General features: G+C 36.3%; 1 protein-coding gene across 1 annotated transcript; it reads left to right on the forward strand.

Annotated features, from left to right (window-relative positions):
* Positions 1-1,096: 1,096 nt before the first annotated feature.
* Positions 1,097-23,997, forward strand: LOC145227926 (lysosomal cholesterol signaling protein-like). The gene is made up of 20 exons (XM_080092887.1): positions 1,097-1,288; positions 1,666-1,890; positions 4,467-4,590; positions 4,730-4,788; positions 4,915-5,068; positions 5,242-5,397; positions 7,020-7,242; positions 7,969-8,124; positions 9,700-9,783; positions 12,163-12,231; positions 12,911-13,020; positions 13,742-13,865; positions 16,244-16,394; positions 17,289-17,455; positions 17,978-18,138; positions 18,590-18,730; positions 19,383-19,504; positions 19,942-20,058; positions 20,437-20,593; positions 21,679-23,997. The coding sequence occupies exons 1-20, from the start codon at positions 1,156-1,158 to the stop codon at positions 21,857-21,859; spliced, it is 2,814 nt and encodes a 937-aa protein (XP_079949013.1). The 5' UTR covers positions 1,097-1,155; the 3' UTR covers positions 21,860-23,997.
* The last annotated feature ends 235 nt before the right edge of the window (positions 23,998-24,232 follow it).

A 24,232-nucleotide genomic window follows, 5' to 3' on the forward strand; every position in this document is an offset into this window, starting at 1 on the left:
CAATCCCACGACTATTTGTTTGTAAATTGGAACTATTGTCGTAGTGGCATAGATTCGTCTTCTATATGGCTAGCCTACAAAAAGAAAGTTTTTTTTAATGTGGCTGAACATATTTTCTGGCAAAGTAGTTCTCATAACAGAACTTTGTCAGCATTTCAGACGATTTTTTAGATGCTTTAATTCACTTCATGATGGCAAGCTCGGCCACTTTGATAACTGCTTTGGTAGATGCTTAAATTCCGGACAATAAAATTGTTTTTAAAATGTCTTTCCGAATTTGCGTCGAAATTCCGGAATTTTGGTAATCTTAGGTTAGAACAAGCAGCAGTTTTGATAAACAGCCTGGTGGACATCTAAGAATAATATTGTTCATCTGAGTTTTTATTGCTTCATGATCTCAATCTAGTCAAAAAATCGTTGAGGTTGGCCAAAAGTTTGGTAACAAGTAAATTTAAAATGGGTGGCTGGATCTGGATGCATAATTACGCCACGGCAGTTTATCGCACTCCCCCAATTTTGCGTTTTTGGGCTACGTCTTTGCGTGTGTCCCATATAAGCAAAGAATCTATGTTAATTCAGGTACTAGCTTGTCACTATATTTATCAAGCTGCCTTGTCTTAGCAGCGCTAATCCGCGGTTCCAAACAAAATATCTTTATCCCGCTAAGTGTCGCTGTTGGATGTTTACAAATAGCGTCTGTATCTCGTGGTTTCATGCAAATGAATATGAATGTAATTATTCATGTGGGAAAAACACAATGGAAGTGCTGTCAGCCGTCGCGCTGCTTTATCTTTGTCGCGCAGGTGCCAGGGAAGTCTAGATTATGTTAAAAAGCGGTTACTAAAAGGAAGTAGTTCATCTTGTATCATTTCATAGCGAATCCAGCTTTGAAACGCGGCTATATGAAAGCGCAAAACAGTTGCAACGCATGGTCCTGAAAGCGCATGCCCCGATTAAGCGTCATTATAAAATAAGTAGAATTTATTAGACAAATCGCGGTCCGGATACAGCATGGTAGTGCAGTACTATCAGTTTAAATTATACAGTTATACACACTCATATACTTTAGTAATTTTGTTGTTATTTTTGTAGCAAAGTTCAGTTTTCAGTATTTATTTAAGTTTGTATAATCATAATGATAATCATATAATCATAATGATTGCGTCACATCTCACCAACTTGTTCAATGCCATTTTCAACTGTTTTATGATCATTATTTGTGGATATGCCGCTGGAAGACTTAGTATTATTACTCCACAACAAGGACAAGGAATTGGAAATTTTGTCGGTAAGTATTGTTTGCACTTGATATACACATGTTTGTTGTGCATTTTTAATGTTTCCTCTGTAGTTTTGATCATCTATGGGTTTAAGTAAAGAGTTTAGAGCAGTGTTTTTTAACTTACTTATCCGTTGGTTTAAATAGTTTCATCTGTTAATAGGTTTCATAAGTCTGCAACCAAAATAAAATTGAGCTTTTTTAATGTTTTAGACTTCTATAATTATTTTACATTTAAAAAAGTCAAGATATAGTTATGGTAAAGCGAAAATAGTCTTGAAACACTAGTCTACAATGTGTACAAATTCTGTTTTTTGTTTAGAATTTATTTTCTTAACTCTTGTGTTGTTATCCATGGAAACATAACACAATTTTTTTCTTTGCAGGAACATTTTCATTGCCTGCGATGCTGTTCAAAAACATGGTCCAGCTAAATTTTGCGACAGTCAACTGGTCATTTATGTTGGCAGTTCTGCTGTCAAAGACTGTGGTGTTTGTAATTGTTCTTGTTATCACATTGCTGGTCTTAAGAAGAAAAGGAATTGGCAGAGCAGCACTTTATGCCATTTTTGCGACCCAAAGTAATGACTTTGCTATGGGTTACCCGATTGGTAAGAATAAAATTGTTGGTTGTATTAGTTTGACTGTCTAAAGCAGTGGTTCCCAACCTTTCTGCACCGTGGGACTGGTAAAAATGTAAAAAAAAGGTCTTAGTAAATGCAACAGATATTTGTAAGCTTTTTGTTCACCAAAGTTGTCGTTGCGCAACTTAATACAAGATTTAGTCATAGCCTATGTGTTTAGGACGAAAAATTACTCAAACAACAAAACGCCAATCCATTTACATATAAAATTAATGCAAGTGGGATGTTTGCTGTTATTTCGCTTCCAGTATGAATCTCATCTCAAAAGCGAAGAATAACTTTGTTTTACAAAAATTTGTTGAATGCTAGACACAGTTTATGACAAAACAATCATAAATGTGACAAAAAGCTTTATTAAACAACTTTGTGGGTATCAACGGTGGAGAGCTACCTCAGTTTTACAGCCAAGCGTAAATGAGTTTCACAGGTACCCACAACTTTGCAACAGGCCTACTTATCATTCCATTTTAAAAAGTAGCTTGGCATAAAGTAAGATAAGTTGCGGACCGGCAAAACATTTACACAAATAGCTTCGCAAATAGTGGGTTGCGACCCAAATTTGGGAGACCTTTCAGTCTGGGTCGCGAAATATTTTAAATTTTCCATGAATATAAGCATCGCATCTACAGTATTAATGAACTTCAGCTTTTTCAACCTCCTAACTATTATTGCATTGTTACAATATGACTACGCAACTGTTACATACAGTCTATGTACCAATGTAATCAGTTAAGCGTACCTTGCAAGCAGTCATGATTTTCTGTTACCATTTTGCAATGCGAGGTTATAGCAGCAGTAACGTTTGTTTACCTGCTGTCTTATGTGCTGACTTTCGCTTTATTTTGTGCAAGAAAATAGCATCTGACAATAGCTTAATAGCAGTCTTAATATTGATATCTAGTCGCTTAGTATTTTCCACAAACTTACATGCTACAAAATGCTTGGGCCACAAGAATTTAGAGTAATTTTTTTGGGTCGCACCAAAAAGTATTTGCGGACCCCTGGTCTAAAGTATGAAATTACGCTTTTTTGCCAATGTATAGTGCACAAAATTTATGATATGCAAGAAATAAAATCACACTTTTATTGAGCATTTCTAAAGTGGTTCACACAGTTTCTCTGTGTACCCATGGCAGTTGTGTCCATAACCAGACTACAGTTAGTATATTGCAAGAATTTCTTGTTTTTTTGTTAAGTTGCAAATTGTCTGAAGGATTTGAAATCCCTCTTAAAAAACATTTTTCATTTTTTCCTACATGAAAACTTTAGCATTTAGACCAGGGGTGGGCAAACTACGGCCCGCGGGCCGCATGCGGCCCGGCAAAGGAGTTCATGCGGCCCGCCAAATGTTAGTGAATTTTAAAGAGAATGTTAGTAACGCTGAATAGTATTATGAGCACAGCCGACGAGTTTTAAAAAATACCGGGGTTGCGACTTGCCGATACCTATACCATGTGCAGTATCTGTACCCGTACCATACTTTGGAACTAAACACAGACACTTTTTACGTGCTTTATAGCCGGTTGTGTCTGCCACATTATTTTGCAAATCGTCACTTGACAAAATTTCTTTGTTCGATAAAGGTAAATAAAAGTAAAAGCGATTCACGTTTTCAAACAGCCCATTTTGCACTGTTGACGCCAAAACTTTGTTCACATTGGATCAAGTTTAGGTCGTTGCAATACTTTGCAAACGGACATTAAACACGGCTTTAGAATCGTTAACACATTAATGTTGGCGCAATAATTTCTTGACAAAAAGACGTGGTGTAGCCTATGTTGCAACAAATGCTTGTTTATTTTGAAACATTTGCAATTGTGGCGTTTCAACCAATATTTGTCCAATAATTTCAGTGACAACAAACGTATTTGCACATAGGTGAAAATATACTCCGTTAATACTTTGGGCAAAATCAGGGGTGCACAACTTGCGGCCGTACGGCTACATGCGGCCGCGGAGACGAGTTTGTGAGGCGGTGACCATGTATGTCAAAAAATACACGTGCTGGCGGCGGTGACGTAACTAAATTATTTTGCCAAATAATTTGATTTTGAAACTGCTAAAAACAGATTTCGTAAGACTGGAGAAAAAGATTACCAGCATAGTAACCAATTGCGCCAGGCTTTTTATCCGCTTATTGTGTGCAAACAATGCGAAAGAACAGGCACCGCAATCGTCACAAGACAGATTATGACGTCATAAACAGTTAGCTCCGTTTAGCTAAACTTATGCGTCAAGTAAGAAATTTTTGATCTGAGCATTTTAGGCGGCTTTAAATGGTATATATAGGATACAAACCTAATTCTTTACACCAGTTATATAAAAACAAACAAGCAAGCAATTGGGGGCCGTTGGTAAAATACTATGCGGCCCCCTGAGATTAAGAACTTTTGAATGCGGCCCTTGCACTGAAAAGTTTGCCCACCCCTGATTTAGACCCTCTAAAAAACAAACAAACTTTAAAAAAAAATTATAATTACAAGTTTCATAAAACATTAAAACTGTATTGTTATTTTTGCTTTATTGGTCAAACTTGTGTTTAGTTGCTGTGTTGTACAAGAAGTCATATCCAGAATTTTTGCAGTACATTTATTTATTGGCACCAATATCACTTCTCATTCTCAACCCTATTGGATTTATGTTGCTGGAAATTGACAAGCACTGGAAGTAAGTTAATGGCAAGTCATAGCGGTGGGTAACATAATTGCCTGGATGTGCTTTTATGAACCCCATAAAACACAATGAACTTTTTGTGATCTCATATTTGAACCTGGAAGTTATAATAGCTGAACTTGTCATTTTGCAGGGCTAAAAATGAGGCTCTTACTGAAACCCCAAGTGAATGTGAGGGCTGCCCAAGAAATGGTTGGTATTTTTGATATTACAAAAATATTTCATGATACTAAACGTTTTTTGAAGTCACACTTCTTTGTTCCTGATTTCTTACAGATTGTTTTTTTTAGTTAATAGGCAAACATACATTATTTTTAGGGCAATGTATAGCATCAACATCATCTATGCCGCCAACATCGAATCAGCGTTTTAAATCTGCCAAAGGTGTTTTAACTGTCATCAGAGGGTTACTTCTCAATCCAATCGTAGTCATGGTTTTTGTTGGCCTAATCTTTCACTTTATATTCAAAGGGTAAGCTAAAAATGTTAAAAATTCTGATTAAAATAAATAGTTTTTAATCTAAATTTATTTTTACCATTTTTTTAATGTTTACATTTCAAAATAAGTGCTGCTCTGGTTGTATTTAACAACTATTGCATTTTATTTTTGTAATTGGTACTGTAAAATATATTTTAAATTTGTAGTAAACTGCCGTTGCTTCTTAATGAAATTCTTACGACCCTGTCCAATGCTTTTTCTGCAACTGCCTTGTTTTATCTCGGTACCACGATGGTCGGTAAATTGAACAAGGTTCGAGGTGTTGCTCTGCTCATTCCCCTGTCACTTATTGCTGCTAAAATGTAAGTAACCAAACAAAATTGTCACGAATTATTGTTGTGTACATTTGAATTTTAACAATTGTAACGGAAAAATGTGAACACAAGTGAAAAATAGGTGAATTTATTATGGGTCCCCTTCCCTGAAGGGGCACATATTGATTTTACTCAAATTGTTTGTTTGTTTTTTCTTTTTTTTTCCTTTTTTTTTCTTCCCAAAGTTTGTCCGACTCGTTTTTCCATCAAATGTTTGATGGATTTGGCTGAAATTTACACAGATGGTAGATATAGTTATGTAGATGTGCATCCCACTTTGTTTTTGTTGATAACCCCAGTATTTACCCCGCTAGCCCCCTAAAATGGGTGTTTTCCCCCCAAAGTTTGTCCAACTCGTTTTTCCATTAAATGTTTGATGGATTTAGCTGAAATTTACACAGATGGTAGATATATTCATGTAGATGTGCAACCCACTTTGTTTTTGTTGATAACCCCAGTATTTACCCCGCTAGCCCCCTAAAATGGGTGAGTTTTTAAACAGTGTCAGAATTGGCTGAAATTTGGATTTCTTGTATAGTATGCCATTTATAGGTGTCGATTGTTGTGTTCAACCCTGTAGTCCTAACATTTACCCCACAAGCCCCTAAAGTGTAAAACGTATTTGTATGTTACTGGGCACCACAAACGAAAGATTTCTGTTGCTCAATAGTGTTACAAGGGCAACCAGTTGTATGTTGCTCGTTGGTGGGTTGCTTGGTGGACATTTTTGCGTCATGGCAGTTAGGGGCTTGTTAACAGCCCTATGATGTTAGAAACATTAACGGTTGTTGCTAAAACACCTCTAGTGGTGGAAATTTTAAACATTGGCGGATTGGGCTGAAATTTTGCAGTACTATTGATTGAGTCATTGTGGTTTTTATATATTTCTTAGTTTGTGTGTCGAACCCAATTAGTTACCCTACTAGCCCCCTAAAATGGGTCAGTTTTTTAAAACGTTAAATAGGACTTACTTCAAACAATATCTGGGGTGAATCTAATTTTATAGTTTGTATTCTACATAGTATCATTATTTAAGCCCAGTGCCGATCACTGTGTTTTACCTTACAACACCCGACTTTCTCATGGTTATCTCTTGAATTGCATTATTTTCAACTTTGCATGTGTGGGGACCCATGAGTTTTTGCCTGCAGAAACGACTAAGGTTATAAAAGACAATGGCTAATATGGGACCCAATACAAAATAAGCATAGGAAATATATTAATGTTTTAAAATAGGTTATAGTGTAAATGCAACAACAAAATGTGCTAAGCCACCCTTCTAGTTTTTGTTAAATTTTGTTGCAAATTCATATCTTTTTGCTAAAGATACTGTAAACCTTGATTAATCCGGACCAATTTGGACCAAACAAAGAGTCTGGATTAGGTGAAGATACTGGTTAACTGATCTCCATTAGTTTAAGCCCTACCACATTAAAAATCAATTGTACTTCGAGTTTTGTCTGAATAATGTAAAGATCTGGATTAATCGAATTCACTTTACTCAAGGTTTACTATACATAAAAAAAAACAAAAATAGTTGTTATAATATCCTGTAGTCTAAAAACTTAACAATTTTGAAAAACAACTTAACTTTTTTTATTTTCTAATAGACTCCTCTTGCCAATTCTTGCCCGAGAAACTGTTTATCTCTTCTCGCATGTCATCCCAGTGGTGGATCCCCGCCATCACAACCTTACCACTGTAGTTTCCACATCACAAATGAACACATCATACCTAAGTTCACTCGCTAACTTTGGTTTCTTATATGGAACAATCCCCACCGCCCCAACTGTCGTGATTTATGCTGCTAAATACAGTATGGAAGTAGACAGGGTAAGTAAATAGCTGTGTAGTATTACAGACTTCTAAAGGGTACCTTTATACAGGAGTCATAGTACCATACTTTCACGATCATTCACTTTGCCAAAGAAATTATTATTGAACATAAAGTGGTGTTTTGCCACAGCATGCACATCTAGTGTTGGTTACAGTGGTCCTCAGCATACTCAAGGAGTTTGTGTGTATGCCCAAACACACGAAAATCTATGCTACACATAACTGGTACATGACCAAACTATATATACGGTTGCACACCGTGGTCATCTGTGTACTCAGGGAGCTTCTGTAAATGTCCAGACACATGAAAATCAATGCTGTGCATTAACTGGTGCGTGACCACAGCGTGCACAACTAATGTTGCTCACAGTGGTCCTCAGTGTACTCAAGTGCTTGTGTGTATGCCCAGACACACAAAAATCTATGCTGTGCAATAAACTGGTGTGTAGTCACTGCTTGCACATTAAGTATTGCTTGCAGTGTTTCTCGATGTACTCAGAAAGTTTGTGTGTATAACCCCAAATATTAAAGGAAACATTATTTACAATTGTATTAATAGTGGTGTTTATACTAGAATTGCCAATTTATAATGATTGGTTTCCAACTATTTTATGCAGTTACATCTAACACTAAAGCAGTAAAATCTTTCAATTGATTATTATTTTGTTAGTCTTAAAACAAATTTTATCTTTATGTCACCTTTTTTAACCCAATTCTATTTAGCTTGCCAGTGGGATGGTAATATGTACAACACTATCTGCACCTATCATGTATGTAAGTGCATGGACTTTGACAATCACATCAATGAAAGTGGATTATTACAAGGAACAAGTGTTGTTGGTGGATCAAGACGTCAGTATAGTAGGAATGCTCTGTGCAGTAAGTATGGCTATGTTGTTTTCTTCGTACCTTTCTGTTTAATCGATGTATAGCAGAGTATGGAGTTGAGTTGAGTTTATTTCTCTTGGTGCTAAAATACATAGCCACACAATGACACTTAAACAATCACCAAGCCGGAAATTGCTGTACTACGTTATAGAGCGCAAAACAGTGAAGAGCACAAATGGTGGATAATAATGGCTTAACGTACTGCAGCTGCACCGTATTAAGAGGCGTTATGTAACCGGGGCTCACAAGAAAGTGAGATTGACGCATTGTGAGTAAACATGACTGGGGGTGGGCATAGGCGTCGATTTTTTAATTATTTGCAAAATTTTAGGGGAGACCTTTCCATGTTTTGGAAACATCCATCAGCCGTTCAAACCCACAATCTTAGGAACACAATGCAGTTGCGTTAACTGCTCCGTTGTCCTGGCGAGCGCACGATCTAAGTTATGACCCTTATTCGCTTAAACCAGGGGTCACTAAACGTTTTACACTGCGGGCCGGATAACTTTAATAACGATTCGCGCGAGCCGCATAGTTAACATGTTCTAGCGCCGTCTTTCCATACTTAGCCCGCGATGCGATTTTCATAGGTGGGCCAAAATTTGGTCTTTCTACAATCCCATTTAAAATCTGGTGATCCGACTGTTAAATTGTATAGTTAGCATCAACTAACGAGCAATGCTCGTATATTACGTCACAAGTAACAAAAGAATGCAATTGTTCGCGCACAATTAACACTTGTAGTCTCGTCTGTGACGTAACAAACTGGTTGTGGTATATTTTGGGCGTTGTAATCCTATGAATCCAAAAAAATGTGGGCCGTAGTTAGGTGACCCCTGGGTTAAACAAACAAAACAAAGTTTGCAGATATAGCAAACTTCCGCACAGACAGATAATGAAGTTGCCACAGGAATTAAGTAAACATTGTTCAAGATGTTCATTTACATTGTATGTGACGATTTTTAAACAACTCAACATTAAACTGGCAACGTCTTATTCGAGGGTTGCTTGCGTTTTGGCTGCAAAAATGCCTACAATATTTGTTTGAATAGTCATTCCTGCAGTTAACATAAAGCAAATATAAGATACTTGAACAACCAGCCAGTACTGGGAATAAAACAATCACATAACAATGCCGATTGTTACTGCAACCATTGTTACGTTGCGTAACAAACCACGAGACACTTGCGTTTGTCATTGATTGTGACCTTCAATCTTACAAACAGCCGGTTTCAACTACTTTACGGTATAGACGTGTATGTGGTCTTTCTGGCAATACTTTATTTCAAACAAAAACAGGGGAGACAATACATATGTTGTCACCCCTGTTTTTTCAGGAGGGGAGACATGTCACCCCGGTCACCCCTAAATCGACGCCTATGGGGGTGGGACGTTCGTGGGACCAGTATCTTAAACTAGTTGGGTCTTGGTTTTTATCAAAAAATATCGTTTTAATGTAGGCTTTGGTAAAATGGGCAAAAACTCTTGTTTATTTTGTGCTGAAAAGGCCATGATACATCACACACAAATCATGAAACAAATGTTACAATTTTATAACCTTTCCAGGTGTGGTGTGTTTGCCTGTTCATTGCCACCAAGAAATTTCAACGCGTCCCGCATCTAATCACCCTTGTCTTGTCCTGTACCATGGTAAGTGGATTAGATGTAGACATTTCTGGCACGGTGATCAGATTCTGATACGGCCGATAAACCGGTTAACTGCAGATCACTAACAGCTGTTTTCCTATTTCGTTTCCTGGCAACAGCTGCAAATTGACATGTGAAGTATTTTTTCATTGTTGTCTCAAGTCTGCAGCTTTACGCGTGATGTCACGGTCCCGAGCCTGTCACGTCATGTTGTGACGTCACTTCGCGTCATCCTTTATACTTTTATTTTAAACCATTATTTATCAGTTACCCAAAATGTAAATTTGAAAAATTTCGTCAAGGAACTCTAAAGGATTTCATAAAATTTACGATCGTTGGTTTATCGAACTATAAACTGTTTGTCCCAGAAATGTAAACAGGCCCGAAATTGAAACCAAAAAAATACACTAGGGCCAAAACCAGTCTAAAAAAGCCTAATTTGATTTAAACCAGTATAAAAAATAGGCCTAATCCGAATGTAAACTCAACCAAGGTAAAACAACGACACAATAAGGCTGATTGTGAAGTCAGGCTCGAAATAAGTCGGTTTTATTAAAAGTTGAGCCGGACTCCGCGACTTACAACTTTGAGGCAATCAATGGTTAAATTTATCAGTAAAGGCATAAATCCCAAGTTTTGATTATTTCGATAGCTCTATGCTTTTCTTGTACAACAAGGTGTTTTCTTAGCCATGTTATTTTAGGCCACACAACCTTATATAGAACAGTGCTTCCCAACCTTTTCCAGCTCGCGGCCCACTTAAAAATTTTGTTTTTTTGCGGACCATCGTATCATAATGCGAGAAAACCATAATGAAAAAAACTATCCATTTTGTAGCTACGCAAAGACCAAATAAAGCTAACAAAGAGAGTTCCAGCATCAATATTTTACAACTAGTACAAATACTGTTGTGACGTGACAATCGCAGTTTGTTTGTGTAATAGAGTTGTTTAACGTGAAATCTTATGCGCCATGAGGCTTTCATAGTGAGTAGTATCATATTTTTGAGAAAAATGGTTAACTTAGAAAGTACGTTCACACAAACTGTGTAACTTTTTTTAACCTCTATATTGGTATGGTAGTAGTTTGAAAAGCTTCGCGGCCCACCACAAAGAATGTCGCGGACCACCAGTGGGCCGCGGCCTACCGGTTGGGAAGCGCTGATATAGAACATACATGCTTGTCTGAAAAATACTTTTGCAGGTGTACATGTTAAGTGTTTTACAAAATCGTTGAGACTGTTCCAAAACAGTCATGTCAAGATTTATAGTTCCCCGTTTTTACGTCGTTCACGGTCAAATGCAATTGAACGAATGATTTATTCATGAGACACGTATCTTGCATGTGTTGTCTTCCGCTAAAATTGAATTGCACGCGGCATTTGCCCTCCCTGTCCTGTTTACATTTCACTTCAGTTAAACTTAGCGCTTTTCCTTTTAACCCTAGCCGGATAAAGTTTTTCTCAGTAAATTGATGCCAAAATATATCAATGACCTTCAATGCCATCGTACATAAACAAACTTTGCTTAAAGTAGTTTTGGCCTTGTAGGCTAGTATTACTATTAAGGATAAGTAGAGCCTGTAGTAATATAAACTAAATATCACCTTTTGATTTTCGGTGTACGACCAAATTGTTCGGAATATAGTATTGGGAGCAACAGTTTAGGCAATACTTAGGTTGCGGTCCGAAAATTGCCAAACAGTTTTTACGCCCACTGATTTCACCACACAACTTCGTCTTTCTTTCGCTTTGAAAGAAAAAATACGCCAGCTATTAACGTCATACATACATACGTAACGGAATCACATATCAAAATCTCCGGATGAAACAAAAAAACCTTTACATAAGATTCACAATTCACCGTAAAATAGAACGCTTATAGCACCTGTTCCCAACCTTTATGGTGCCGTGACCCCTTGATAACATTTGCCAACAATAAAAGGGTCCATGAGTTTATTATATTGGGGCTAGTGGTCCATGGATTAAAACGAGTTGGGAACTACCATACGAACCGCTGGCTTATAGCCTTCAAGCAGAAACAATTAACTATTGGTTTTGACCTGGGTTTAGCGGATCGCCGCAAGTGGTGTTGAAATGCAATCATTTTTGAATACATTTTCAAGTTTATTGAAACACTTTTAAAGACTACGAATTGCAACTGCAGTTATGCGACAGCAATAGGCTTCAGTTTTGTTTTAAAAAATCGTATTTTTTGTAGATCCATATCCATTGTTTATCAAAGAACTGTACACATAAGTTTGTTAAAGAAAAACTTTAGTTAAATATTGCACGAGGGGCCGCAGTCATAAAACTGGTGGGAACCATTACAAAAAATCATGTTTTTGTCTACCCTGGCCTAAACCGTATATATATATTTTCAGTTCCTCGCTGCATTGATGACGGTCATATCAAGCGTTGTGATGGCCGATAACACGTCTACTATCGCTATGGTAAGTTATACAACATAAGCTATCGCACTAGCAGCAGTAAAATGGGTTGCAGTATGTTTTGTTGCAATGTCACATAAAATGAATCACCGGACTTCGTAAATCTATTTGGGCGCATGTACAGCGCTGAGAATTGTATTTTTTGGTGTGCTAAACGAAATTGTTGCACTACCATCACTTACTGCATCATGCAGTTTTGTACTGCAACTTTGCATTTGCATTTTTTTGAAACAATAAATTTTAGATGTTTACCCAACTTTTGTCAATAAAAGTGATTAAAGATAAAAAGGATTTTATCACAAGTTTTCAACGAGTTTTTTTAAGTCGACAACAGTTTGGTTAAGGGTAAACACTTTAAACTGATCGTTTGTAGAGTGACTTTTAAATAGCATAATCTGACATAAACCTGTCAAAAAGGTTGTAAATACCACACCTTGCCTTAATGATAATAACAGCGTGTGTTTAAACGTCTGTCATACAACATATTTACTATATACAAGGTCAGACGGTTTTGATTTCATTTAACCAGTTTATGTCTTGTGTTTCTAACAGTAATTTCTTTATTCCAATATAGTCACATGTATATGACTAAAATACAGCAACGCAGTTTCAGCTAAGCCAGCCGTATGCCAAAGTCCAACGTTGTTTTAATACAAAGAATATTTTTTGCTTTTCCTTATAGCACGTGGTCGCCGGTATCCTGTACTTTGGCGTAACCAGTACAAGACTGCTCACTGCTTCCCTCGCTGTGTGTGTGACGCTAGTTAAGAAATACGGAGAGACGAAAGCTTGGTGAGTGACCGGTTGCTATTAAATCCTTTTTACAGCAGGAGTTTTTAAACCAGTGTTCGGTAGCATATGGTTTGCGAGCCAGATGAAGCTCTTTAGTTCAATGCTTTTCATGCAAACATTTTTGGACGCGACCCAAATATTTGTAAGTTCAAATTTTACGATTTTTTGCGAAAAATGGGTATGCATTTTTATCTGTAAAACAGTAAAGCATGAAAGCATTCATGAAAGTTACTGTGCCTCTTTCGGCCGATTTCAATCATTCTTTTGAAATTGGTCTTTTAATTATTACGAAACATTTTGAGGTTGTGGGAAAAAATAAAAGCCACGAAGCAAAGTTAAAGCTTAAACGACTTTGTTACCAAAAAGACGCCCTAACAAAAATTTTAGGCGACCTCTACTGTGGGAAACACTGCTTTACAATCTAAAGCTTTAGATGGCTGCGACTGGCTGTCAATTTGCCTTTCTTAACACAAAAAGTAATAAGTCATACCGTTAATATAATAATCTCCTCTTGCATTGTAATTTATATGTTTGGTAAAGTTTTTATTGTTACTGTCCTTCTCTTGTTTAAGTGTTGCGTTGGGGTCAATAATATTGTTAGCTGCCTTGGAAGTAAAACAAATTTTGTTTCCTCAACACGCGTGCAAGGGGTTGCGACTACTGTGTTACATAAACAGTTATGTTGTTCCCATTTGTTAACCATATATGTATTTTTTACCAGGGCGTTTCGCTGGATTCTGATATTCGTTCCAACCGGAATAGCGGTCTTCATAACCTTAGCTGTGACCCTTTTCAGTAAAGCAAAACCCAAAATCAAGCCAGTGTTTCTGCACGCTTGGGCACAGGTCAGTGAAATGGGGTATTTTGATGATTGCTGGTTTTCTAAGGTTACTGTACCATAACTAACTTTTATAACATGATCTACACAAAACACTGAAAAAGCACAACCATGGCTATAAGTGGACGAATTTGAAATTGTCTTAAGTCCTGAACCCAGACTTGAAAGCATTTTGAATTAAAGGGCTTGATTCTGTTTTTTGTTTCACTTTTACCCGTTCACTTTACTGTTAAGTCAAGTGAACCGAATTTGTGTAACGCAATATATATCATTGCTTTGTCACTAAACGATTACTTATTCATTAGACTTTAATTTGCCGTTCAATTCCGATGATAAGAATTGATTAATTCATTTTCACTACGTCACTATGCGCGTAAAATTTCATTTCCATTGACACTTCTGTCAATTGTGACGTAAAATCGATATCACAAAATGTGTGTATGACGAAATAAGTGAGAATTTCATTCTTTCGTATCAGGACTCTTTTTTCTCTTATTCTCTGTCCTAGTCAGCTATTGTTCCATCCAGACAACAGTACCTCGGTATAATTTAACAATAAGCGAACTGTTAAAAGTAGAATATAACACAGGGGTTCTTAGGAGCCCGTATGTAGTCCCTAGGGGTAGGTATATAAGTTCCACAGTAGGGGTCGGAGATAGGGTGTCAAAATAATGGCTGTTTAGTAGGGATGTGCCAAAATTGCAAATGTTCTGTCTGGTCGAGCACCGAGCATCTCACGTTAATGCTCGGTGCTCGGCCGAGCACGCTCGGTTCATTATGACGTCACAAAAAAATCCCCTTTCTACGTTTTAGCTCTACAAGGCCTCTTACGTCACCAGCGGTGTATTAAGCTGTTACAGGCCTCAGAAGTAGACGTTTTTCCACAATCTAATACATTTGAAAAATCATTTGTTTTTGTTCATAGACACCATTTCGAACACTAGTTACTTATGTTAGCAGGGCATGAATATGCAAATTTAATGCTCGGGTCAGTTTGTGCAACTGCTCGGCCGAGCACCGAGCATCAAAAACAGCGATGCTCGGTACCGAGTACTCTGGTTCTGGCTCGGCTCGGCGCATCCCTACTGTTTAGACCTATTTGTAAAAAAGAAAGTTTCAGTATGATTTACATAAACTATCGAATAACATACATAAAACACTGATTAGGTAATTCTTGAGAATTTAATGTCAGTTAATACGATTCGATTTTCTTCTGTTATTCATTGTATGCTTGGGTTACGAATACATTTTACGAACACTTAAAGGGGTACTAGCGCAAAAAAATACCACTGACCTAAGGCCTTTGTGTTATGTGTGCAACAAATTTTCCGAGCCAATTTGAACAAAAACGTCTTACTTAATATTAGCAGCTCCTGTTTAAACTTATCCCCCCCCAAAAAAAAGCATTTTTTTATACATAGAAAGTAGTAAGGATGGGGTGGTGATGACGCAACGAAACTTGTGGTTTAAATATTTACCATCGTGTGATGTGTTATGTTTTGAAAACCAAACTACGTTCCATGATGCGTTCACGATTTGCTAAAATGTGAATTTATTCCAAGTTTTTGTGTTAATGTCATGTTTTTCTCCGTTTTATTTGTTTTTATTTTTATCCTCTGTGGACGGGCAACGCCTGAATGCGTTATGCTCACAATGAGCCCCCCGTTGAGTTGCCTGTTTTATTGCAAGGCCGTTGATCATTTTGTACCTTATCATTTTGAGGCATTGGTGACTTCAATTTAGTTAGTCCGTTCACTGGGTTGGAGCAATGTCGCTCAGATTTCTTTCTTAAGGAAACACGAGATAGGATTAGAACCCACAATCTTGTGAACATAAGGCGGTTCAGCTAATAACCACTTGGCCATCTTGGCGACGAATTGCTAATCCAAATTTTCATGTCAACAAGAAAAATGCAAATTTGAATGTGCACGCTTTTCAAATAAAACAAGACAAGTGTTACATATTGTTTCATTTCTTATTATATAGGATATTATAGGCGTAGATTGACGACAAATTTATAAAGGCGCTTGTGACAATTTTTGGGTCAACGTGTTACTTCGATTTTAATACGCAAGCCAACTGGTTAAAATTTGACCTAAATTTCCCCCAAACTTTTGAATTGTAGTAGATTTGGTGTTGGTAACGTTTCGGTTCAAAGCACCTGGCCCTCTTTTTTAAAACTTTTGAGTTTTTCCTTGAAGATTTAATAAAAGGTATTTTTTGCTTTAAAGTATTACCATTAGTTGGTTTATCCGCACTTTTCCAACTTGTTTGAATGGAACTTGTTTAAAACATTACGATGAAAGCTATACATTCCAGGCGCTGTACTTTTCATCAAGGATAAAAAATTCTAATTCACAAAGTCACAAAGTCACTCTCTTATAGGACGTGACGTCGTTCACAGTTCTCCTGGTTTCTCTACTTGTGACGTGTGTATTACTGGTGATGATATTTCGAGCTCCCGACCAACCAGAACGAGCCCCGCCCTCAAACAACAACAGCTTAGTGGATTCTGAAGATCAAAGTGATTCGTCAGGTTTGTGATGTTCAACTGTTATGTAGTCTTTACTATCATGTGCGTTGCCATTAACGGGGTAGAGCTTCTAACACTGGTAGTACTATAAACACCGGTAGAGCTGCTAACGAAAGAACTTAAATCAGACAATGTTTGCTAATTACCGATAGATGGCGTAAAGAGCATAGTTATTTAAATTAACAGTGAGACTGGGTCCGTTAGAAATTAAATTTAAGGTTAGGAACTTTTCAAGTTAATTTTGTCAATATTTTTGTAATAAAACCCTCACCCCAACCCTAATAGCACTAACCGTCAGCGTATTCACAGAATTCGCTTTAAAATTTTCGCCATGGCTCTTTGCGCCATCTATCTGTAGTTAGCAAACTTTGTCTGATGTGAGTTCTTACGTTAGTAGCTCTGCCCTTTTAATGAGACAAGATTTCTATTCAGCTCGAGACAAAATTTTGGTTAACAGTTACCATTTTGCATAACATGCAAATTGGATAGTAATGTTAGAGTTATCCCTTATCTGACGGCCGCGAGTGTATCCACGGTTTTCGTTTTTAAATTACAGTTGCTAAGAAGTAAGATTTATTTCAAATTAAAATGTAAATAAGGTGAACATAAATTCATAACTGGGATCAGCCCTGAAGTGCCTATGCAGACCAGCGATCACGGCACACTTATATGTAAATCATGTTACGCCAGGCCCATAGAACGCGTCACACCGAATCTGCCGATCGCTAAGCATTCCTATGTGGCAAGAAAAATCTAGCCTGCGGTGGGATTCGACCCACGTCTTTCTGGGACGATGGGAATGCTTGGTGACCGGCTGTGATTCAGTATCACGTCTTTAACAGGTCTGGCGTGTATTTCAAACGCCAGCAATCGCGAAAATGACAAAAAACTTAACAGAAAGCAACCAGCTACTGACATCCAGCGAGCAATTCGACAACGATCCCGCACCATCGGACCGAAGTGTTGATTCAGAAAATTTACGATGGTGGGAGCACCACAAGGGAGATCCACAGATCACAAGACATCTCATACTTCTACTATTCCTGTGTGTATCACTTTTTATCGTAAGTGGAAGTACCTTTTTTATGTGTTTTGTTTTTTTCTGCCTATTTTCTTTAAATAGACGGAAATGTGAAGTTGCACGGGATGACTTATCGATTATTTTACAGCTTTACAACAAGTAAAACACTATTTTTCTCTTAAAACAAAATTAACCCAAACAAAACTGCCTATTAGCATTTTGCATAAAAGATACTTGCAGTTATTAAGGCCCATCTATAAACTATTCACTCTAACCACAACAACTACATAACGAACAGGTCGCAAACTTCGTGAACCGTTGTGAGTGCGTAAATCTAATAGGACCAAAAATATATTTGTATTACATATAAAAACACTAGCATGGACTTTGATAATTTCTAAAATCATTGCAAAAATAGCAAAGCAGCGATCGTTAAGACGTTTGTAGTAAAACGTATCCGCTTTATTAAAAAAAACTTAATAAATGTTTCCTGCTCTAGGCATCTGATACAGAACATGTAGTATTTGTACAAACAACTCGTTTTCATGTATTTTTTTCCATCCAGGGTGTAGTGTTAACTGGATGGCGAGTAAACGGTCACAAACCATCCGGAATTTACTTCGAAATTTCATTTCTTGATTCCGTTTTCAACTTTGGTCAAGCTTTCTTTGTCTTCCTGATATTCGGGCTGGACTCCGATCTTATTATTGATCCATTCATAAGAGCGTAAGTGCATAAACATAAGGTCAAACATGGTTAAAATAAACGAGTTTGCCTGAAAAAAAAAAAACGTCAAAAAAGGTAATGCATTGGTTACCAGTTTATCATGTTTTAAAAAATCATTTTTATACTGAATATATTTTGGGTCACTCTCTGTTTAAGTTTTGTGTATGGATATAATCGTCTCAATTGTATCATAAATAAGGATAAACGTATTTACAAAATACTTTCAGTGTTTTTTAGCGTTTTTTAAGTAACAGGTCAATATTATTTTCTATTAACATAAAGCCAATATGTTGCAATATATATATTTTATGCCGGTTTAGAACCAGTTAATAATTGTCAAGAAAAGACAAAGCATGCACCAAATTTGTTTTGTACTGAGCAAAGTCCTAATAAAAATGCATTGATTTTTTAAACTCATGACCGGAAACCAAGCAACCGTATTTTTTTTTAGGTGGCGGAAACTGACCAAAGGTCATGAGGAAATTTCGCTGACTCCACTGGAAGATGTGGACAGGGAAGTGCTACGTAAATGTTTGGTTTTTGTCAAGCATCACCTCAGACACTGCAAGAGGGATGTACTACGTGATGGAAGGTGACTTACAAACTGTTAATGAACCATGGACGAATACTTTTATGAAAGAAATATATGTCATTGTTCGCTAAATTTTGTCACCCTATGACCCCTAGTGGTAAAAGCGTGAACAATTTTCTAATATGATTGTTTCAATGGCAATCATCCATCACTTTAAGTCGTTTGTTACGTCACATATTCGTGACGTCATGTGTTACGTCACATATGCGTGACGTATTTTGTCATCATAAGTTATAAGAGTGACGTCGTATGTTTCATCGTAAATTTGCGACGTTATTTGTAACATCCCATATATTTTTGCGTGACGTCATTTATTGCATCACATATTTATGTGCGACGTCATTAGTTACATCATATTTGTATGACGCCAAGCGCACTCGAGTAAACGCCAAGTATTAAAACATTGACATTTGTTCTGGGCAAACACATATTCGACTCTTCCATAATCAAATACGCATTAAAATTTGAAATGACTATCGCAGTGACCAGGTCTATTAGAGACGTTATATGTAATCAAGTTGGTATCCCAAGCATTTCCATGTGTACTATGTTTCATATATTAATGTACCGTAATCACTGGTCCCGTAAAAGGCTTCAGGGCTGATTGCAGTTTTTAATAAATGTTTATAGTTGCTATATCGTTGTGTTACAGACGCGGTTTGCGAACTTTCAAGTCCGTGATGAGGGGATCTGACCTTTGTACTTGGTTGGTTGAAGTTGGGTTGTCTGTCGATCGACAAGAAGCAGTCAAATATGGGCAAGATCTTATGATGGGTATGATTTACAAACGTTTCTACTCAATTACGTTTCTGACTTTCTGTTAATGATGATCAGACGGTTTATTTATACTGTATACCCTCTGAATTGTGCGTTTCAGTTAGCGATGTTTTTGAAAACGACTAAGCCAGTTACACTATTAACCGGATTTTGTTGTATTCCCTTGCCTCAATGATTCAACCTTGGAGTATAAAACCTGGTTTATAGTGTTTTTTAACATATACGCAACTGAATACCTTTTGTGGCACATTTTATCTAAATCGCGAACGACAGGACTTTTGTTAGAAAAAAATAGATTAAATGCTTGGTTTTTGAGCGTTTATACATTAATGTGATATAAGCACGAAATCAGATCAAACGTATCATAAAATTGTTAAGCATAAAAAGCGAATACTGTAATTTTTTTGTAAATTTTACGTCAATTTTGTGTTTAGGTCGTGTCCTCAGCCATGTTAGCAACAAACACTATTTCTACGACAAGTCGTATCTTTATCGCTTTGAGGATTACAAAATCAGTCGAAGAACCCGTTCGGAAATTGATCTCTTTCAAGGTAACCCGAAATATTTATCTTAACTGTATATGTGATTAAGTCATCAGTATCACATGATAATTAATTAGACACATATTTCATGTGATTAAAATATAATTTTTGAAATTGCTATTAAAAAGGTATTGAAGACGCCCATTACTTCATTGGAGTATATGTCTTATGTTTACAGAAAACGACAAACGACCTAAAACTAATAGTCTAAGAGTAAAAAATAATGTTTTTTTTTTGCCAGAAACATTGTCAAATATTTTACTCTTTACAACCATTGGTTTTATTAGCATGTGTGGTTTTATAACTCAACTAAAATAGACAATCATGTGTTGAGTCTCGTACCGTGAAATGTACACTTACCGTTCTTTCAATTCCCTTTGGTAATAGACTCGCTGGTCGAAAGCCCGGGTACATCAGAGACACCAAGTTCACCCGAATCGACTATTTGTCGGAAAAGAGATATGGGATTTTCGTTTGTGAAGTTTCTCACCGATGCCGAACTCGCCCCATCAGCAATGCAATCACCGACACACAGACGTAGACGGTATGGATGTATTTAAACTAGGATTCAAATTTATTGAAACATCAAATCGTTCATCCTTGAATTTAAGATAAATGCTCCAAGTTTTTGGTGCTATTGTGTCTTTATGTTTTCTTTCACCAACCGAAATATACTCCACTCAACATTAAAATATTTCACATATCCTTTCTCATAAGAATGAATGACTTGATGTTTTAATAAATTTTGAAAAATAAAAATTTGAATCAATAGACATAAGGTTCAGTGTTGTCTTCATTCACCAAGCAACGAGCTGGGAGATTGTATTTTAAGTTTACAGTATTGCTTACACAAGGACAGGCGAATTCGGTTAATCGCACAATCTGCTTACATACATAGGTTCAGGAAATATTAACTGTAGCTATTTGTGTCAAAAATGTCCGGTTAATCGCATAATCCGGATATGTGCATGATGCTTGGTAATCTGTTTATGTGATTAATCAGAATGTTTCTGCAATTAAATCTTTTTTGGAACGAGGCGCATATCGTTGTGTTTTTAATTGGATTTTCACAGTTTTGACATATTTTAACAGGCAAAATTATTTATTATGTCTGGTAATTAGGCTCATAAACAAAAGTTGTAAATACCAAATATGAATACTTTATTGCGTTTTTTAATTTGCAAATAGCGCGCAAAGAAAAATGGGCAATGATCGATTTACGTCAAAACCACATGCACAATTCGCGTGACGTAATACATGGTTTGAATGTGTTTAAATTTAATCAAAAAATGATCTGGTAATTGCCCATGCAATATTCTTTGGTTCAATTTTGGTCCTGTGTTTATAAAAAGCCCTACATTTTGTTTATTATTAAAGGTTGTCTAAGAATTCTTTAAATGAAAAAGCTAATGCCAGCAGGCATAATGTAAGTTATAAACGAGCATTGCTCTCCTAGCAGTCCTTTGTCATAAATAATCGTTTCGACGTCCCATACAAATTCGACGTTGATTAATTATTTATAATTAAAACTTCTGAAACAGTAAGACTCGTTTACAGTCCTTCAAATGTTTGTCAATCTTTGCCGAAGTTGAATTAAAAATGCGTAAAAACGAACTCCTTGTTCTGCAGAATAAGCCGTCGTCATACCAGCAATGGGATCAGCAACGGGATGTTTATGGGAGGAGGGGATGTGATCACTGATGAAGAAAATGATGAAGAAGAAGTTGATGAAACGTCACTAAGCGCTGAGGGGGATGAGATCCTCCACAAGTCATCACGTGACGATACAACAAATCTTAATGATTGGTAGAAGCGAAATTATTTTACTTTTAAAATATGCAAACACTTCAAGGCAGAGTTTTGGGAGCGCAAAAAACTACAGTAAACCTCCGTTAAACTGGATTTGGTTAATCTGGATCTTGGTGTAATTCGGACAAAACTCGTGATACTAGTGATTTGTAATGTGGCAATGCTTCAACTAATCAGCGTCGGTTAAATTGAATCTTCACCTAATTCGGACAATTTTTGGGTCCCAACGGGTCTGGATTAACCAAGGTTACTGTAATGGGATCTTCTTTTGAAGTAATAGTTCCATATTTTGGAATTACTTTGGTCTGATACTGCCAACGTTTGCTTTTCATGCTACAGTATTGGTCAAAAAGAACCATTTTTAATCCTTTGCAAATTCACGAAGAAGAAGTTTTTAGAAAATATGATACAACTGGGAATTTCATTGAACAACAATCGCTATAAGTTTGTCAAGTAAATAGACTACACTGCCTAACATTTAGTACAATTACTTTACTATTGGTAAAACACGAATCTTCTTAAACTTGCACAAAGACTTGAGGTAGTCTGATTATTTTTGATTGTGAAAGCATTTGTGATTTGCTTATCGAACAAACTTTTTGATTTTTGAATTATATGGCATTTGTACTGCACTGCCTACTTAGAAGTGGCAATTAATCCTAGTTACGTTTGTAACTAAAAATAACAGCACAATTTTGTTTTTTCAATTGCACTGACAATTGAAGTTCATCACAAATTCGTGTTGCTATTTACAAAATTCATCTACACAACATTTTTTTATGTCTACAATAAAATTTTACTTTTAGGTAATAAGCCAATATGCTAAATATACTTTCTACTATTGACATGAAGCAAAATGTTCATTAAGCATTTAACACCACATAAGGTGCAGACATCACTTAATTTCCACTGTCAAAACCTTTTAATACAGACCTTGTTGTTTTAGTTCCAATACTTTTTGTGCTGTTTCAAACCAAACCATCCTAAGGATTTGTTTTCGTTTGTAAATTGTATTGTTTTTATCAGTGTAGTATTTCGGTCTTTGCAAATAGTCTAAAAAGGTTTGTATACTAAACAGTACAAACATTGGCAGTTAGTAAATTTGTTATAGCTAGCTGATATCATTTGCTTTGTATGATAACTTGTCTTCTGTTGGGTTGAACTCTATTCTATGTTTACTTTATAACTTGTTGACTTTTCAACTAACAAAGCGGTTCAAAACCATTTAGTATCTGTAGTTACAAGGAACTTATGCAACAAATTTAATATATTTACATATGTTGTTCTTTTTGATTTTCTGTTTGGTTTGTCCTGTGCAATCTGTAACTGTTTTGCGTCATTTATGTCCTGTTTATGTTTTATTAGATTATCGTTAGTGATAACATGCTTAATCCAAATTTCATTTATTGCATACTTAAGCTAAATATGTTGCCTATCTTAATTTGGAAAAGTATTTCAGTTAATCACCTAGAAAAACTTGGAAAATAGGATAAGCATGTACACACAGGCGAATATGATTCATAATTCGAATGTCAAATTTATTTTATTTTCAACCGTACACACTTTACTACACACCCTGTAAGAGTAATTGTTCTGTTGGAAAAGCTTGCACTCATTATACACATTACATCCCAAGGGGTAATAAAGCCTAAACTATCACTTAACATTTCTTCATCCCATATGTATGTATGCTGTGAAGCCACACAATTTATATTGGTGCTGTCATTTTAATTTTCTGCCTCTGCTTCTATGTATAACACACAGTCTTGATTTTTTTGTTTTTTGCTTAAACAGGTTAGTTGGAATTAAAAAAAAAACTTGCCTAGGTATTATGATTTTCGGGTGTTTTTTTCTATGTTGTAACAACGAATATTGTGCTTTTTGTTTATTAAATATTCTCTATGTCTTGGTACCTTGCTGTAGGAAGAGAACTTTGTATTTCTTGCCCTTTGTGAACACCTTCTACAAGAACAAACACTCAACTGTGATGTCATGGATGGTTCCATTCTTATCTCCTGAAATTGCAAATCTCTGCGTTTTTATGCTTTTATGTTCATTCGTAGCGCAAGACTTTGAGTTCCTGTTTTTTTTTGTCTGATACGTGGCTTCAATTCGAACAATAAACATTTTTGTCAGTTAGGTGAAAGTTTTGTTTTCATGGCAACATACATGACAATATATGGACTGTTTAGGAAATGCTATGTGGGCATTTAACATAGTTTGACTTTGCCAGCAGACATTAGAACAAAGTTTGTAGAAAAATAGTTCATAGTAGCATCAGAGCCACTATATTGTCAATATAGTGGCTCTGGTAGCATACCACAGGGTCGATTTTAGCTGAAAAATGCAGTAATAAAAGAATTTGTAACTAAAT

The sequence above is a fragment of the Phallusia mammillata genome, chromosome 5, assembly GCF_965637545.1.
Source record: "Phallusia mammillata chromosome 5, kaPhaMamm4.hap1.1, whole genome shotgun sequence".
Lineage (NCBI taxonomy): Eukaryota > Metazoa > Chordata > Ascidiacea > Phlebobranchia > Ascidiidae > Phallusia > Phallusia mammillata.